General features: G+C 35.6%; 3 protein-coding genes and 1 long non-coding RNA gene across 4 annotated transcripts in view; 2 read left to right on the forward strand and 2 right to left on the reverse strand.

Moving 5' to 3' along the window:
* LOC120200613 (anaphase-promoting complex subunit 1-like) overlaps positions 1 to 3,151 on the forward strand; it is a 39,435-nt gene extending 36,284 nt beyond the window's left edge. Inside the window, exons 29-37 of the mRNA XM_039201414.1 lie at positions 80 to 181; positions 805 to 945; positions 1,170 to 1,343; positions 1,506 to 1,569; positions 1,645 to 1,784; positions 1,873 to 2,012; positions 2,218 to 2,296; positions 2,525 to 2,623; positions 2,748 to 3,151. Coding sequence (XP_039057345.1) covers positions 80 to 181; positions 805 to 945; positions 1,170 to 1,343; positions 1,506 to 1,569; positions 1,645 to 1,784; positions 1,873 to 2,012; positions 2,218 to 2,296; positions 2,525 to 2,623; positions 2,748 to 3,137 — 1,329 coding nt within the window. The 3' untranslated portion in view covers positions 3,138 to 3,151. The remainder of the gene's footprint in view (positions 1 to 79; positions 182 to 804; positions 946 to 1,169; positions 1,344 to 1,505; positions 1,570 to 1,644; positions 1,785 to 1,872; positions 2,013 to 2,217; positions 2,297 to 2,524; positions 2,624 to 2,747) is intronic.
* A 476-nt stretch (positions 3,152 to 3,627) lies between these two features.
* On the reverse strand, positions 3,628 to 4,988 carry LOC120200615. Its single transcript, XR_005523576.1, has 3 exons — positions 4,662 to 4,988; positions 4,088 to 4,588; positions 3,628 to 3,982 (listed from the first exon to the last, which is right to left on the reverse strand). It is a non-coding gene; the product is annotated as an uncharacterized LOC120200615 (long non-coding RNA).
* Positions 4,989 to 7,289: 2,301 nt separating this feature from the next.
* On the forward strand, positions 7,290 to 9,319 carry LOC120200614 (omega-3 fatty acid desaturase, chloroplastic-like). The gene is made up of 8 exons (XM_039201415.1): positions 7,290 to 7,859; positions 7,971 to 8,060; positions 8,148 to 8,214; positions 8,299 to 8,391; positions 8,464 to 8,649; positions 8,735 to 8,815; positions 8,903 to 9,040; positions 9,124 to 9,319. The coding sequence occupies exons 1-8, from the start codon at positions 7,372 to 7,374 to the stop codon at positions 9,307 to 9,309; spliced, it is 1,329 nt and encodes a 442-aa protein (XP_039057346.1). The 5' UTR covers positions 7,290 to 7,371; the 3' UTR covers positions 9,310 to 9,319.
* Positions 9,320 to 14,628: 5,309 nt separating this feature from the next.
* On the reverse strand, positions 14,629 to 17,174 carry LOC120200616 (zinc finger CCCH domain-containing protein 29-like). Its single transcript, XM_039201416.1, has 2 exons — positions 17,079 to 17,174; positions 14,629 to 16,937 (listed from the first exon to the last, which is right to left on the reverse strand). Exon 2 carries the CDS (start codon positions 16,922 to 16,924, stop codon positions 14,978 to 14,980), a length of 1,947 nt encoding a protein of 648 aa, XP_039057347.1. The 5' UTR covers positions 16,925 to 16,937; positions 17,079 to 17,174; the 3' UTR covers positions 14,629 to 14,977.
* Positions 17,175 to 17,589: the final 415 nt, after the last annotated feature.

Below are 17,589 nucleotides of genomic sequence, written 5' to 3' on the forward strand. Positions count from 1 at the left end.
GATTCCTATTCTTATTTTTGTTATTTTGCCAATTTATGCCAAGTAATAGTGGGTGACTTCTGAGGCCTTTTGGAAGCAGGTTATGGCTGGTTCTGGACATTTACAGACCTTCCGGCTTTTAAGGTTTCTCCGCAACCGAAGCTCTGTAGATGGTCATGCTAACTATGGTATCCAGATGGTGGTAATGTTTCTACATATTCCATAGTGATGGATCCAATTGAACTATTCAAGTGCTTATCATGTACTTTCCCCCAGCTGATTTAGGATATAATCCATTGTATGCCTGTTTTTATGATCTCGTGCTTGTCATGAACTCTCAAATTGTGGAAATTGCAATTTTTATGCTGAGAATTTATAAGATAAAGATAATATATTGGTTTATGAACATGGATTCTATAATTCACCTGCTGCAAAAAAAAAAAAAAAAATCATATGCTGTTTATCATCATTTATATCATGCCTTGAATATCCCCTGCATTGGTTTGCCATATGTCCGCTTGTTGAATCTTTGCGGAGATCTTATAAACCCTTTGAGCAGTAAGGGTTCAATGGTTCTTCTATTTCTTCATGGAACATTAAGAACATCTCTATGGCCAAGCTTTCATCAGAAAACAATACTAAATACGTAAGAATGTATGGCTTCTTGGTCACAAGTCAGTGTAGCTTTAAACAAGCTTCTTCCCAGAGACGACTTATATCATGTTTTTTTGCATTAATTTAAATGGGCAGTCTGGCTATAACATGCATTCAAACAATTTACTTATTTCTAGGGCATCTTAATTTATTTGCATATTCCGGTTTTAGGTGAGCTTAGCAATTGGTTTCTTGTTTCTTGGTGGAGGCACGAGGACATTTTCTACCAGCAACAGTTCCATTGCAGCATTGCTTATCACTCTCTATCCACAGTTGCCTACAGGACCTAATGACAACCGTTGCCACCTTCAGGTATGTTAAGATTTAAGGTGTTTTTTGGGTAGCTTAAAATTGATCGGGTGGAAATAGTACATGGTTCAGCACAAGCAATATGAACAGTGTTTTACTATTGTTTTTAGATGGTAAAGTCCGGTGGGTTATATTTTCTTCAAGAGACTTGAATTCTTTTTCATTTTCCCAAATTGGCACATATGCTCTACCTTTACCACTTCTCTATATGATACTTCATTTTCCAGGCATTCAGACATTTGTATGTCCTTGCAACGGAGGCTCGCTGGCTTCAAACTATTGATGTCGACACTGGCCTCCCTGTTTATGCTCCTCTTGAAGTCACAATCAGGGAAACTGAGCATTATTCTGAAACGAGTTTTTGTGAGATTACTCCTTGCATTCTGCCCGAGCGTTCTATTGTAAGTTCAAGATCATGAATCTGCTGGCTTTTGAGTAACACTTTGAGCTTTGAAGTAACGTTTAAACTTTCTGTTGGCACTGTGGCATAAACTACCTGTCTGCTAATACATCTATTATCAAAATTTCTTGCATGTAATGCTTTACTTGCCATGTTGTTGCAGTTGAAGACAGTTCGTGTCTGTGGCCCTCGATACTGGCCTCAAGTGATTGAGCTTGTTCCCGAAAGTATGTGGAATTTGTTGCTGCAATTTTTCTTGCTATATGTTAATTTCCATATTTCTGATAATTTCCCCTCTACAGATGAGCCTTGGTGGAGTTTGGGTGACAGGAATGACCCATTTCACTCTGGTATTCTCCATGTGAAACGGAAGGTTGGAGCTTGTTCATATGTGGATGATCCCATAGGGTGTCAGTCACTGCTTTCACGAGCAATGCACAAGGTTTTGTTTGCAGAACTTTACATTATCCGTCCCTTCTTCCCCGGTAATAGTTTTCTTTTCATGGAAGTTGATTTATCTAGCCATTTAGGTCTTTGGTTCGACAAGTCTAAGAGCAGGAGATGATGGACCTACTGCCATCACTGTTGATCAACTTGTCAGCACCTTCTCTTCTGATCCAAGCTTAATTGTTTTTGCACAACTCTTCTGTGACCTTTCCTGGAATAGCAAGTAAGTTAAGAAATCCCTTCTATTTATTGTCGGCGACACTTGTAAAGTCTACAACGTAGTGAATGAATTAAAGGTTCCTATTGTCATAATCTATTCCATAATATAGATGCAGTCATTGTGGGAAAATGAAAACTAAAATGGAGATTTCTGTCATGCTTATACGTGTGCCTATGTATTTTTCATTCCCAAATCAACGTGCTTGCAGATCTGATGTTGACTTCCAGGAGTTTTGCTTACAAGTATTGTTTGAGTGTATAAGCAAGGATAGACCAGCTCTTCTGCAGGTAATAGTCTGATTTAGTTGTAAATCCTTCTTTTGTTTAGGATTTTGGTCACCTACATTACAATGTCAACTGGAAATAAGTTAATTTGTTGGCATTACTGAGGATTAATCAGATCAAGTTTTCTAGACGTGTATACACGATTCTTCCCGTATTTTTATCGTCTATTTCTCAATATGTGAATGTCTTTATAATAATCTGTGTTAATCTCTCTCTCTCTCTGCCTTTTAGGTCTATTTATCCTTGTACACCACCATTGGCACCTTGGCAGAGCAGGTCTCCAGCAGCGATCTTCTTGTCGGCGACTCATTATCTCTCTCTAATTTAAAGGTGCATTTCCGTAACTTCTTTATGCACTCTGTCATTTTTCTTGGAATATTTCAACATTATCCATATCGGCCCGTAGGTCACATACTCGTATCCGTAACATATGCCATATGCTTCTGTTCTGTAGCTTGCATTGTCCTATAACGAGGCTGTCTTGACTGGAAGGTTGACCACTTCAAATGGCAGCATTGTTCAATCTGTGTTTCTAGGATCTCTTCGGAAGCGGGTTGAAGAACTCCTGAATTGTTCAGAGGCGTTAAAGAATGATTTGCGTAATTATTTGAAGTCGGGTAGTTGGCCTGATGATGATAGATCCAGAGGAGTGAAAAGTTCAACAATTCTTTCTTGGTATCTCCAATGGTTTGGTGTAGCAGCCCCGGCTACGGTGAAGGCAACGGTGGACAGAATTAATCACATGAACATCTCTTCGTCTCGGGTTCCTTTGTTGTGTTTGTTGTTACCAGGCACTCACATAAATGCAATCGAAGAGATAAATCGACTTCTGTTGTCTTCCTGAGTGAACAGATGAAGGCTTATGTGTTTTAATTTTATTATGATATTTTTTAATTTTTATAATGTTATTAGTTGTTCTAAATAATTAATATTGTTATTTTTAAACCAATGCGTTATGACGTGCCTTTTTTTGGTTGTTAACATAGGAGTGACAACAAAATCTAATATATAAAGTTAAATGATTAAACTGAAAATAATTAAAAGTATAGTGAGAGAAATAGAAAAGAGATAGTAAAGTTTAATGATTAAATTTATAATTTATCAATTAAAAAATGAAATAAAAAAAGTTACTACATGACAAAAAAAATTAATGTATTAAGTACAGTAAGAAAATTAAAAAATAAAATCTAATATTTTATTAATGATAAAGTCAAATAAACCATAAATGTGACTCATTAAAAACCTTCATAAATCTATGCGGAGGAAAAGAGTACAACATAATCAAGCATGAAACATAGTTCAAAACAAACACAATCTAAACCTGCAGCAACCTGCTGAAAACAACTTAAACCTTGCAACACATGCAAAAAATCACAAAATTCAACTAAAATCACAGCTAAACCCAACAAAACCTTTTCACCCACGCAAACAACCTGAAGACAAATACCCTAGAAACCAGATTAATTCCATGCTCAACCCAAGTGAAGTTGGGTTAAACATTTTCCTCAATTCACTTAGCCCATGTCCTATACATCTACAACTTGAAAAGAAAATGAAATTCGATTCGAGTTTTCATTAATTCTCAAACAACTTGAAAGGCAGCAACATCCGCAAACTGATCAACTCCAAATGCTTTTATTAGCATGACAATGTAATCTGTCAACTGATGCCTTCCAAAATAACCTCCACCTACAAAAGAATGAGAAAACATAATAAGCAATCAAACTTTTAATGTACAAATTTACCTCGACTAGAATCACAGACATAAGATTAATGTTCAAGCCGGAAATTTACCTATGCATTATCCAGAAGTTGCATCAGCATACACAAGCATTAATAAAAATTGTGAATTTCACCGTCATTTCACAAAATTTGTCTAGAAGAATCACTAGAAAGTAGAGACTTATTCCTTATTCCACTCATTGCACCCTTGTGCAAGCAATTTTTCCTGTGGAGGGGGTGTCTATATATCAACTGTAACGGCCAGTAGTTTGGAGAGAAGTTCATTTCTTACAGATTGCATTCTTTTTCTTCTTCTTCTTCAAATTCCTCTCTAACGTTTTGAACAAAGCAATGAGTTTCAAACTCAGGTCAGTTCATTGTATACAGCATCAGCAAGGGTAGTTTTGCCTATACCACCAACTCCCCAAAGTCCTATTGCACGTTTGTCTTCTTGTTTAATCAGCTTCAAAAATTTTCCTTTCTGGTCATCTATTCCAATCAAACCATCTGAAACGCTTATTCAACTTTTTTATGACATCTTGAAAGACATCTTTAATGTATTCGGGATCAGATCTGGAAAATATGTATAAAAATGATTGTCAAAACAAAAACAAGTCAATTATAAAGAGACGAAACATATGGTTACCTATCAGAATAGCTTCCTTCTATAGTCCACCCTTGCAATCCACAGACTTCAGCTAAGTCCTCCTTCCATTGTTGCACTTGAGGTTGCCCTTTGAAACTCTCTTCGAGATTCTTCTGCACATCAGAAGGTTTAACGTGATAAAAGACGGGCATAACAACATGTTTTTGAGTGCTCCTGCGCCTCCTGATGTCAGAGAGTTGAGCCAAGCATGTTTTCGAAGAAGCATAGTCTTTAGATAAAACGACGAAATGGGTGCATGAGGGAATTGAAAGAGTGTTGATTGGAGCCGATGGAAACGAAGGGAATTGGAAGGAAATATAGGGAGGGAAAAAGCATTAAAACATCAATGAAACGATTATATCAATGAAAAAATTAGTTGATAATATGTACTAAAAAAATAAATGTCATATTTCTAAAGTATCGATTTAATGAATCAAACGATCTTAATTGTTTCTCGATTAATTTGAACACCTAAGTAAGCCTTAAAACATTGAGTATGAATGGTTAGATAGATGCAGAAGCGAAAATGAACAAAGGAAGGGAATTACACACAAAAAAAACTAACTTCATCTCAACTATTAAAAGTTATAAAATGGCTACTCGACTACTTATTATGTTCCCAACTCGTTCTTTTCTATTAAAAAACTGGCGGTCGTCTAAGCTGGACGTTAACATGATGGTTAAGATATGATAGTTATTTGAGATTCTGAGATCATGTGTTATCATATCAGAGTCAACAGGTAAAGTTCATCTCAAAATATTATCAATTTTTTAACGGAAAATGATGAGTTTGGAACATCATAAATAGTGGGTAGCTATTTTGTAACTTAATAGTCGATGGACTCAACAAAGCAACACTCTATAGACAAAGAACTATTTTTGAACTTTTAACCTATGAACTTAATAAAACAATACCCTAAAATCGAAGACCATTTGTATACTTTACCAATCAATTAATTTCTTTAAAAGAAAACTTTTCCTCTAACCAAATTTTTTTTTTATGTAAATCAGAATAAAACTCGAAAAAATATTGATTCTTTTACCTTTTTATTATATTTGAACAAAAAATTATACTTATATTTCAACAAAAATATCTATACGATCTGCTTTTTGTTGACAAGAATGTGATGACGAAAAAAAGATAAAATAATATAATAAATATTGAAAAATGAAATATAAATAATAATATAAAAGATGGTGAAATGACCACGTCGACCGTTCTTCTTAAAATCCACAAACTTTGTTTTGATCCATTTGTGGGTCAAATTCTCCCACCGTTATTGTCACTCCCATGGCCATAATTACATGGTTTAAAGGTACGTTCAGAAAAGTTTATCTTCTTAAAATCTTAATTTTTTACCTATTTTTATTAATAATTTAATTTTTTTTAAATTAAATTATTTTCAGAAAATAATTCTTGATATAAAATTCTACACTCACCCGTATATGTGACTGTAATATCATATCATCTTTGGAAAATATAAAATATTACGATAATAGTTCTATTAATTTTCTGAATACATGTAATTAAAACAAATCAAGATTACCTGCTCCTAGAGTATAATATGTTTTAAGCTTGAAAAACTTTTTAGTGCCTAAATTACATCTCAAAAAATGATTTTGTGCCTAAAGAATCTTTTGTTAATAATAAATTTTTAACATTTTTAACGTTATACTTTTAGGCGTCTGGATTGTAACAACGTTAAATTCGATCGATATCTGACACGTGTCATGCATATAAAATTTTAGAATTTATTTTATTTTAAAAAAACTTAATATTATAATTAAAAAAATCCCAAAGTTTTATATCTTCTACCGTCGATCGGTCATCGTCGATCTGTGGCTGTCATCGTTGACACTATCAGAACCGTCTTGTTGTCGTGACCAAGACCTAATTCCCCGCCCGCCGTGAAACTACGCCGATCATCTTGAAAAACGTCATAAAGGTTGACAGATTTTTAGGTTTTTCGTTACCATTTTCCGATGATTTCGACGGTCGTACGTTACACGACCGTCACCGTTGAGTTTCTCATCTTACTCCGAACAAAACACAACTGGTGGTGACCCTTCACCATCGGTGGTGGGGGATGGGAGAGAGGGGAACAATACGTATGTTTGATTATTTTAAATAATATTTTTATCATTAAAAAAACTAAAAAATATAACGATAAATATCTAAAAATTTTAAAAAATATAACTATAAACACTTAAAAATATAATGGATGAAATATGAAAAATCTATTACTAACAAAAAAAACTTTAAACATTCAATCGTATTTTAAAATATAATTTAAGCACTAAAAATATATTAATTTACATTTTACGAGTAATTTATCATTGCCACAATGCTTCCCAACACCATTATCAAGTTCCAATGTGCCGTTTCTTTGAAAGATGTGAAGAATATCTTCCGTTATTCAAACACATTAAACACCCATTAATTTAAACCAGATTTCATCTAAATAGTATATAATTTTTTGGAAAAAAAATATGACGATTATACCAGCTCACATGAAGAAATTACTACTAAGTGACAAGCAACAGCAAAACAAGTTGCTGGAAAATAGGATCAGAGGAAGCCCTTAGCCCCCATACGTTATCTGCTTTATTTCTTTCCATGTATATCTCTCTGTTCTTATCTGATGCCCTTTTTAAAGGCTGAAACTTTTTGGCATTAGCCCTCACAATCTTTGGGGACTCGCAGCAAGCAATGGCCAGTTGGTTTTTATCAGAATGCGGCTTAAGACCCCTCCCCATAATCAGATTCTATTCAAAACCCAGACCTTCAATTCCTTCAAACACAAACAACAATGGCCTAAAGGTCAGAACTTTACCTGGTTCTTCTCCATTCAAGGTCTCCACTTGGTGTAGAAGAAGGAGCTTTGTGGGTTCTTTGAATGTGAGTGCTCCTTTGGAGGTTGTTGAGACCATTAATGGGGTTGAAGAAGAAGAAGATAATGGGGGATTTGATCCTGCTGCGCCGCCTCCTTTTAACCTGGCCGACATCAGGGCGGCTATACCGAAGCATTGTTGGGTTAAGGATCCATGGAGATCCATGAGTTATGTTTTGAGAGATGTTGTTGTTGTCTTTGGTTTGGCTGCTGTTGCTGCTTATTTCAACAACTGGCTTGTTTGGCCTCTTTATTGGGTTGCTCAGGGAACCATGTTCTGGGCTCTTTTTGTTCTTGGTCATGACTGGTGAACACTTGTTTTGTCTCACCATGGGTGTTGTCCCTGTTTTTGATGTTTTTTTCTTCAATTTGGACATCGATTTATGTGTTTGGTTTTGTTGTTTTTTTCGCTTTTCAGTGGACATGGTAGTTTCTCCAACAACACGGCATTGAACAGTGTTGCTGGTCATCTTCTTCATTCTTCCATCCTTGTCCCATACCATGGATGGTTAGTCATTAGTGCCTTTAATACTCTTAATCCGGTCCCATATGAATGAATCTGATGAAAATTTTGACTATATATATCAATCTGCAGGAGAATCAGCCATAGAACACATCATCAGAATCACGGACATGTCGACAACGACGAGTCGTGGCATCCGGTAACGTCTTCGATCTTCTTCGAGGGAGTTGTATAGGTGTGACTTTCATTTTGTGTGATTATGATTTACTCTTCCTTTTTGCAGTTGTCTGAGAAAATTTACAAGAGTTTGGATAATGCAACTAGATTATTGAGGTTCACCTTGCCTTTTCCCATGCTTGCTTATCCAATCTATCTGGTAAGCATGATTTCATCTGTTGAATTCTTGTTTACGAGCCTGTGATTTGCGTTGATATCGATTCATTTACAGTGGAGTCGAAGTCCCGGGAAAAGTGGTTCACATTTCGATCCGGGGAGTGATTTGTTCGGTCCAAATGAAAGAACAGATATAATCACCTCCACTGCCTGTTGGGCAGCAATGGTTGGTTTGCTTGTGTATTTATCTTCTGCAATGGGGCCAATTCAGTTGCTTAAGCTCTACGGAATTCCATACTGGGTATGTTTCAGTCCCTTCAAGCACATATTTCTTCAAAGTCTTTGTTTTTCTGTATTATATCTCTCGAATTTGGTATAAATTGCAGATATTCGTCATGTGGCTCGACTTGGTAACTTACCTACACCACCACGGCCACGACGAGAAGCTTCCGTGGTACCGAGGAAAGGTTTGGAAACTGTTTAAGCTGCACCATGGAACATCACGTTATTGAAATTCTACTCTGCTATTGAACTGCTCTATGTTTATTAACCAGGAATGGAGTTATTTGAGAGGAGGGCTTACGACGCTCGATCGAGACTACGGATGGCTCAACAACATCCATCACGATATCGGAACTCATGTTATACATCATCTCTTTCCCCAAATCCCACACTATCACTTAATTGAAGCCGTGAGTATATCACCATCTCCTTTTCCTACATCAATCATGTTTCCCCATACTGGAAAAAAATGTTACATGAACTTGAATTGCAGACCGAAGCAGCTAAGCCGGTGCTTGGGAAATACTATTGGGAGCCACAGAAATCTGGGCCTTTCCCGTTTTATTTGCTCGGGATCCTCGTACGAAGCTTGAAAAAGGATCATTATGTGAGTGACACCGGTGATGTTGTGTTCTATCAAACAGACCCTCAACTATATGGAGCTAACAAATCAGATTGAAAGCCCTTAAGTTCTTTTCTAGCCAACTACTAAAAACCCTACAGATTTCTTCCGGCTAGACCGCAATTGCGGATATGTCGACCGTCATTCTTTCTCACCTGGATTGAGAATTAGCCTGTGTATGATGTTGACAATACCAAAATCTGCAATTTTCAGTTGGGAATCTCTCTTACTGTTGCCTATCAGCATTTTATAGATTCTGTGGATGAAATATATAACTATAGCCACATAAAGTGGTCCTGCAAGACAAGAACAAAGTGCAAACATATATGGTGTCAATAAAATGTTGTTCTGATAGTTTCCAACCACATAATGACCATGTGCATTGTCTGAAGGTAGAGTGTTACATGATGTCTGAACATTTTTACAATTTTAACTTGAAAAAATCAAGGGCGAAAACAGAAAACACTAGTTTTTCGGGTACTTGAAGTTCCAGGTACGTACATCAATTACATAGTTAATCAATATGGTGTACAACGGACTGCATTCATGAAAGAAAAGACTAGTATGTGTTCATCGGAAATTCAGTTTTGGAGGTCTCCCTCTTCATTTGCATGAAGAACTTACACAACCATGTGTTCTTGCACCGACTTTGGAAAAGCTGCTTGAGAAAGATCTCCATGAAGCTAAGTAAGATTGAAACAATAGCTTCAACAGATTTATTACTTCACACGAAAGATAATCAGGACTGAACAAGTATATGCACCTGCACAAATTCAATGTCTGGTGCATCAGAAGCTCTTGAAATTGTGTCTAAATCATCATCCACAAAGACTCCAACAGACTCAGCACCATATTGCCTTGCAACTTTTGAGATTTCGCCGGCTTCCGCTTTGATAGTAGCATCTCTAGCCAGTGTAATACTGAACACATTTTGATGAAAGGATGATTTTTTTCACTCCCCTTAGTTGAAGAAAAATCTTAGTTCGATTGTGCAATGTTGCACCTAACTTTATTCTTTGGACACGACCTGGTTCTTAAGGCCAGCAATTTCCCCACATTTCAACTGCTAATACAAAACACTAGTGACAAAAGATGACACTAAACATTCGAAGAATCACCTGAAATCGGAAAACTCAGAAGTTACCGGCGATTTGCCTCGAATGAATGTTTTTTAGGCTGGAATAGACTTCCTGCATCACAATGTACATTAATCATTTAGACAGAAAGGTTCAAACAAATTCCCCTAGACCATAAAGTCTATAACAAAACATGAAAAATGAAGAGTTTTACATAAAAATATTATTACAAATTCATCAAACACAGAAATAATGAGACATTTGTATATGTCCTACAAACATCACAATGTAGATTAGTCATTTAGATAGAGAGGGTCAAACGAATTCCCATAGGCCATAAAGTCTATAACAAAACACGAAAAATGAAGAACTTTTCATCAAATCTATAAATTCATCAAACCCAAAAATGATAAGAGATTTGAATATGTCCTACAAACATCAAAATGTAGATTAGTCATTTAGATGGGGAGGGTCAGACAAATTCCCCTTGAATATAAAGTATACAACAAACCATTAAAAAGTAGGAATTTACATCAAAGTATTACTAATATTTCATTAAACCCAGAAATACAGTAATCTTACAAAGGAGAAAACAGAGAATGGAGGAAAGGTGAAACCTGGATGCACTATCGCTTTCCTTCTGTTTCTGGGAAATTGAAATAAACAAACAAAAATCCTGAAAAGACAAGTTAAGAAGCAGAAATTCAGATGACGATTTTGTGTTTGTAGAAATGCCAAGGTGAAATGTTAAATAATTTTTTTAGTAAACTACATCAGTAATTACTTAATATGGAGCAATTTAAATTTAAGGGTAAAGAACGTAAATAATTTCAGATCATAGGATACTGTTTTATTAAGTCTTTCGTGATTATTTGATTATTAAATATTAATTTATTGAGTTCTTAACTATTAAAAATTATAAAATGATCACCAGACTATTCATTATATTACAAACTCGTCCTTTCCCTTTAAAAAAATTGGCTATTGTTTAAACTGGATGTTAACATGATGAATGTGATAGTTGTTCGAAATTTTGAGATCAAATCTTATCATATCAAAGTCAACAAGTTAACGTTCAGCTCATAATATAGTCAATTTTTAACGGAAAATGTCGAGTTTGGAACATAATGAATAGTCGAGTGACTATTTTATAACTTTTAATAATCGAGGGACTCAACAAAGCAACACTCCATAATCGAATGACCTTTTTATAATTTTTAATAGTCGAAGGACATAATTAAGTTGTATCTTATAGTCGAAGGTCTATTTACGTTCTTTACCCTCAATTTAAATCGTTTAATTTTATCAATCAAACTATTTAATTATTTAAATGATATCATTTATACTATTTTAACATTTGATGAAAGAGTTAATATAAAAATAGTATCATTATATCTTTTACTCTTTAATTATTGTTATTTATATATTCTATCAATTTAATTTAATAAATTTTATCTTTTAAGTATGGGTTTCGAGATCTATAAATCCAAATTCATATTATAAAAATTTTAAATATTCAATTTTGTTATACCTCATTCGAAGTAACACTCTCGTTGTTATACTTCCAACCATCGAGCGTTAAAATTTTATAAGTTCCTCAAAACTTAAAGAATTATAAGACTTTCGGACAATTAACATACTCTTAACGTTATTTCTAACATATCTACGTGATTTGTTAGAATTAAATCTTTTATCTAATTATTATATCTATATGTCTTTCTAGTCTACGGATAACTATCATAACTTTATGCCTCGTATTTATATTAAAGACTAGTAGTATATAATAGGGCATACATTTTATCTCGCTTTCTCTTGAGCTCTTTGTATAAATTTAATTCGTTTGAGTACCTAGATTTTTAACTTTTTCAAAATCATACTTAACGTTTGGTTTATATTTCGTTTTAGTATCTCGTTGTTAAAAATTTAATGGATGATTAGCACGTGTCACTTTTTTATTAATAAATTACACCATTTATCACTCAACTATCTTCTCACTCTTATTGTGGTCACTAAAGTTTGATTTTTTTAATTTAATTACTTAACTTTCAAATTACTCATAATTTAATCACTCTAACTTTCAAATTTATTTTTTTTAATTATATATTAATATAATAATAATAATAAAAATGTCATGTCACAAAAATTATTAATAAAATAAATTAGAGTGGTTGAAATAGGAGTAATTTGCAAGTTGAGTAGTTAAATTGAAAATTTTTAAACTTTAGTATCAAAAGAGGTGTGAGAAGATAGTTGAGAGATGAATGATGTAATTTACCCATAAAATATAGTGTCGTTAAGTTTTTAGCGGCGATGTACTAAAATAAAATAAAAACTAAATGTTAGATATAATTTTTAAAAAATTAAAAATTTAAGTACTAAAATAGATTAAAATTGATAATTTAGATACTAAATACGTAATTTATCCATAAAAAGAAGGATAGTACTAATATTACCTAGTGGGATGGAGAATTAGAACCACACTTTTGGTGAAAAGGAATGACAAATTTGAAAGCATCACGCCTGCCTTTTGCATTGTGACATCAGAGTGGGAATCGCACACCCACCAAACCGACCATCTTCACCTTTGTTTTTTTTGGGTTCATATTGTCAATTGATTACATCAACATACACTTCAACCTCTTGTCCTTTGTGCTCGGAATCTTGTATATATAAAATTATTGATTACTTAAATTTTCGATTCAAGTCAAATTAGATATGAGTTTATATCGATCCGAATAAGATTCATATCAATTTTGGTTTAGTTTGGTTTGTTTCAGGTTTTATATCAAATTCGAGTCATAATGTTCGGGTCTATATTATATCTCATATTTGATGATCGAGTTTGGATCGAGTTTACGAGGTCTAAAGTATAGAACTAAATCTCTAATCTAAGTATAATAAAAGGGTCAAAATCAAATTTTACCCAAAATGAAGAGACTAGTGGGTCATCCAACAATTTGCTAACGTTTGGTTGAGAATTAGTCTCGTGGGCGGCTCTCGACATGGGATCCCCACACCCATTTTCTTATCCTTTTTATTATTATAATTTTTTAATATATATTTGGTGGCTCCATTAATAAAGATCTTATCTCGCTCAACAAATATAAGGTTAAATTATGTATTTAATACATAAATTATTAATTTTGGTTTGTTTTAGTGCTTAAATTTTTTATTTTTCAAAATCATACTTTAATTTTTGTTTTATTTTAGTAACCATGTTCACAATTTAAAGTTAACTTTTGAAAAAATTGAAAATTAAGGTTAGTAGCGGATCCAAAAATTTAAGAATGAGTTCAAAAATTTTAATTTTCTTCTCTTAAAAATAACGGGTATGTAAAAAAAAATTCCTCAACACATTAAGCTAAATTTAATCATTTTTATAAAATAATGGGATGCATTTGGCCCATATGGGAACTTAGTGCATTTGTCCCTGGTTTAGGTACTAGATGTGTTATGATTTTGACGACAGGTACTAAAATAAAACAAAAATCGAACTTTAGGTATGATTTTGAAAAAAATAAAAATTTAGGTACTAAAATTACTAAAATTAATAGTTTAGAAATTAAATATGTAATTTACCCAAAACTTTAATGACAACTCGGTTTGTGGGTGTACAATTATATCATACAATCAACATTGGCGTTTGGTCAGCTTCAAATTTCCCAACTAGATTATGTCTTCTAATTTTCATGATGTCATCTATTAAATATTTTAAGGTTTTATGTATGGATAACATTAAAAAAATATTTAATATATAAGACAGGATAAAAATTTTAAAATAATTTTAAGGTCTCAAGTTCGAGTCATTGTGTATGTATAAAATCTCTACTGAAAGATTCATCCACCAAAGTCAAGAGTACGAACCGAATCGATTCATATTAGTTAGGGCAAAACCTTGAAACTAGAGGTTATAGATTCTATATTCGCTTGGAGCACTCATTTTTCTTCTCTTAGAGTCCCTCCTTCCCCTCCTCTCTCGACAGGGATGAACTGAGGGGTACGGGTAAGAACAATTATCATACCCTAAAATTTTTAAATTTTAAATTATATATTTTAGATTTTTGCTATATATATATTTTTTATTAAAAATATGTTTTCGTCCCCCTAAATTTTTATAAGTTCATGCTCACCCTAACATAAAATTTTATGTCCATTCTTACCTCTAAGATTAGAATTAGATTTATAATTCGTAAACAGAAAGATATTAATGTTTGGTCACTAATTCTATTTTATCCCTTTGATCAGTTTTAGCTCAGTTTCTGCAAAAAAACCAGAATGAACAGCTAAAACAGCAGTAATGTTTGGTCTTTAAAGACAGTTCCTTTGAATGTTGGAAATTTAACACTAGAAAAGCACCAATATACCACAACAATGGAGTTCATATGAAGATACAAACTTAAGTAGGATTACAATGAGTCGTTGATGAAAACACAATGAATTAAGAATATAAAGTAATAAATTAATTTATTTGTTCATCTTTCTCCTAACTCTACCATGAGCACTGAGCTTAAACCTTCTTGCCCATGTCCGATTTACTTGTTCGCCTGATCGTTCTTCTACCGTCGACTATGGCTATCGAGTATCGAATACTTTTACGAATTGAAGGAATAGTTAGAGTAGAGTAAATGAGCACAAGGGGTATCTCTTTCTTATGCTACCATCTGCTCCTGTTCTATGTACATTTGTTCCACCCATGGTGGAAGCCTTTCCCGAACGTTACCGATGTTGTATTGTTGCTGAAGCGATGGACCTCCGGCCGGTGTAACATCTTTCACGAGTGAATTGACCCACGACGCGTCCGGCTCGTCGACATTGGATGGCATCATCGTGTCTTTGGTCGTTGTTGGTGCGGGAGAGTTGTTGCGGAACCCGAATGAAGCTGACTTCCTAAGCTTGTTCAGCTCATCCCCTTGCATACCCCAATCCAGTTTCCCATCAGGGGAGCTCCAGTCGGATATGTTTGAAGACATCATGGTAGTGGAATTCGAAGGAGCGCTGAGTCCGGATCGACAGCGGTCTATGAAGCTCTGGCTCCGTTTTGCGAAAGCAGTAGACCGGGAATTCATTACTGCTGCTGTTGCTGCTACTGCAGCAGACGAGTCGAAACCAAATGGTGAGGGACTCCTGGCTGGAGAGGATGGGAGGTTTGTTGGATAGCTTGCACGAAGTTGGTTTTGGCGGATTTGATGCACATTTCCCTTAAATGGAGACAGCAGGGAAGGATCGAGAGATCCGAATGCGTCGTCGAGATTAGTAGGCTTCAAATCACCAAGCCTATTGTACTCCTTGCTCCAGCAGGATGGGGATGAGAGACTAGAGATATCATCCATCAACTGCTGCTGCTGTAAATGGTTCTTGAGCCCGAGTATCTCCATTTCCAAATCGAAATCTTGAGCACTAAAAGCAGTCTTCAAGCGGCTACCCGGTAGCTGCAATGCAGGCGGGGTGAGGCTCATTTTGTTCTGCCACAAGCCTCCATTCTTCGGAGAGGAAGCGGAAGCCAAAGGCGACATGGGCGGCGTCGAAACGGTAGGCAGAGGCAAGGCTGATGAACCGAGTGCTAGAGGGCTCAAAGTTGTCATATCCACTGAATTAACCGCAGCAGACCTCGGTGAAGGCATTGCCGAGCCGGTGGAAGCGTACACCGGACGCAATTCCTCCGGCTTGTGAGCAAAGAAACAGACTTTACGCGAGCAGCCGATCTCGTCTTTGCAAAGTCTGGTCCGGTATTGAGCAGGATGAAGCCAGGATTCGAACACACCGTGTGCATAATCACAAGCATCACCCTTAGGACATGCCCCCTTACGGAACTCCGGGCACGGCACACAGCTGTAGGGGTACTTCCTCGGGTTTCGCCGCCGAGCATTCTCGCCGGGATGAACGAAGGGACACTCGGTCCAGTCATGGGAGTATGCCCTCGAGCAAGGCTTCACCTTAAAGGTATACATCCTAAAGTCATCAGTTCCATATATCCCATTGTTGATATCAGGCAACGATACATCGACCGGATACTCTTTCTTCTGCGGCGGAACCGTCTTCTCCGACTCGTCTTCCGGGTCAACACCGACACCATCGCCACCGTGCAGCAACAACTCTATCACCTTTCTCCTCGAACCACTCAAAGACTTTAAACCCGCCATGATCAGATCAACAGGTTTGTTCCCATCAGCATCAACGCAATTAGCATCAGCAGAAGCATCGAGCAAGAGCTTGACAATCTCGACGGAAAAACACGCACCACCGGCAACCGCGCAATGAAGGGCGGTAACTCCATCACCACCACAAGCTCCGTTCACATCAACCTTTCCGCTTCCGACGATGAATTTCAACACATCGACGCTGCCGTACATGGCGGCGATTACCAGTGGTGTCCTCTCTTCGAACCCCATCTTTCTCGACCCGATTCTTCTACCGTACCACAAGCTTGCCTCTGCAAGATCCAAACCCTTTTCTTCCACCTCCCTTTTGAACGCCACCAGATCATCCGAGGCGGCTAGTTCGAGCAAGACCGAGTACCTAGCGGCTTTAAGCTCGTCTAATTTACCTTCCATGGTGAAATTTGAAGGAACAAGTTCAGCCTTTGAACCACTGCACATCACAAACAAAGACCTGCATCATGCAACAAAAAAACACTAAGTTTCCCCATTCCATAACAATAATCCAATAACAAGACACAGAGAAAACAGATGGCTAAGGTCATGAATTCATGAAAAACAAAGAGAATCAGATGCAAAGTTCGAGTCTTTTTACCTATTTGAGCAGTCTCTGATGGTTATGGTCAAAACAAAGGGAGAGAAAAGGGGTATATATTGAGGAACTGAACAAGTTGGGGGACCTTTTAAAGTAGAGGGATTTGCTGGTTTAAGGAGGAAGAAGGGAGGAAAGTGTCGCTTTTCTCCCCCTGTGGTCAAAAGTCAAAATTTCAAAGTGAAGTACTTTGAATTCTGGTTAAAAATATATTGGACTATATCAGTGGTGGCTTTTGTTACATGTTTTCTGATTTAAATTTTCATAAATTATATTATTAATTTATCACAAAATATCAATGTGAGGTTAACTCTCGTTAAATTGATGACGTGATAAGTTATAAAAAAAAGTTTAATTTTTAATTTGATTTCTAAACTTTAATTAAAATAAATCATTAATTATCTTTCTTTTTCTTCACATATTTCTTTTACTAAAAACCCTAATCGTCATCATTTTTATGTCATCGTCCAATCGACATTCGGCCTCAATCATCCCATAAAAAAAAATAAAATGA

Source organism: Hibiscus syriacus, unplaced genomic scaffold (genome assembly GCF_006381635.1).
Source record: "Hibiscus syriacus cultivar Baekdansim isolate YM2019G1 unplaced genomic scaffold, ASM638163v2 tig00006230_pilon, whole genome shotgun sequence".
Taxonomy (NCBI): Eukaryota; Viridiplantae; Streptophyta; class Magnoliopsida; order Malvales; family Malvaceae; genus Hibiscus; species Hibiscus syriacus.

Bases quoted from the DNA above. Each gene is read 5' to 3' on its own strand.
- LOC120200614 (XM_039201415.1), top strand. From the start codon at position 7,372: ATGGCCAGTTGGTTTTTATCAGAATGCGGCTTAAGACCCCTCCCCATA. The intron at 7,860-7,970 runs GTGAACACTTGT...TTCGCTTTTCAG, and splicing joins TTTGTTCTTGGTCATGACTG to TGGACATGGTAGTTTCTCCA. The intron at 8,392-8,463 runs GTAAGCATGATT...ATTCATTTACAG, and splicing joins TTGCTTATCCAATCTATCTG to TGGAGTCGAAGTCCCGGGAA.
- LOC120200616 (XM_039201416.1), bottom strand. From the start codon at position 16,924: ATGTGCAGTGGTTCAAAGGCTGAACTTGTTCCTTCAAATTTCACCATG.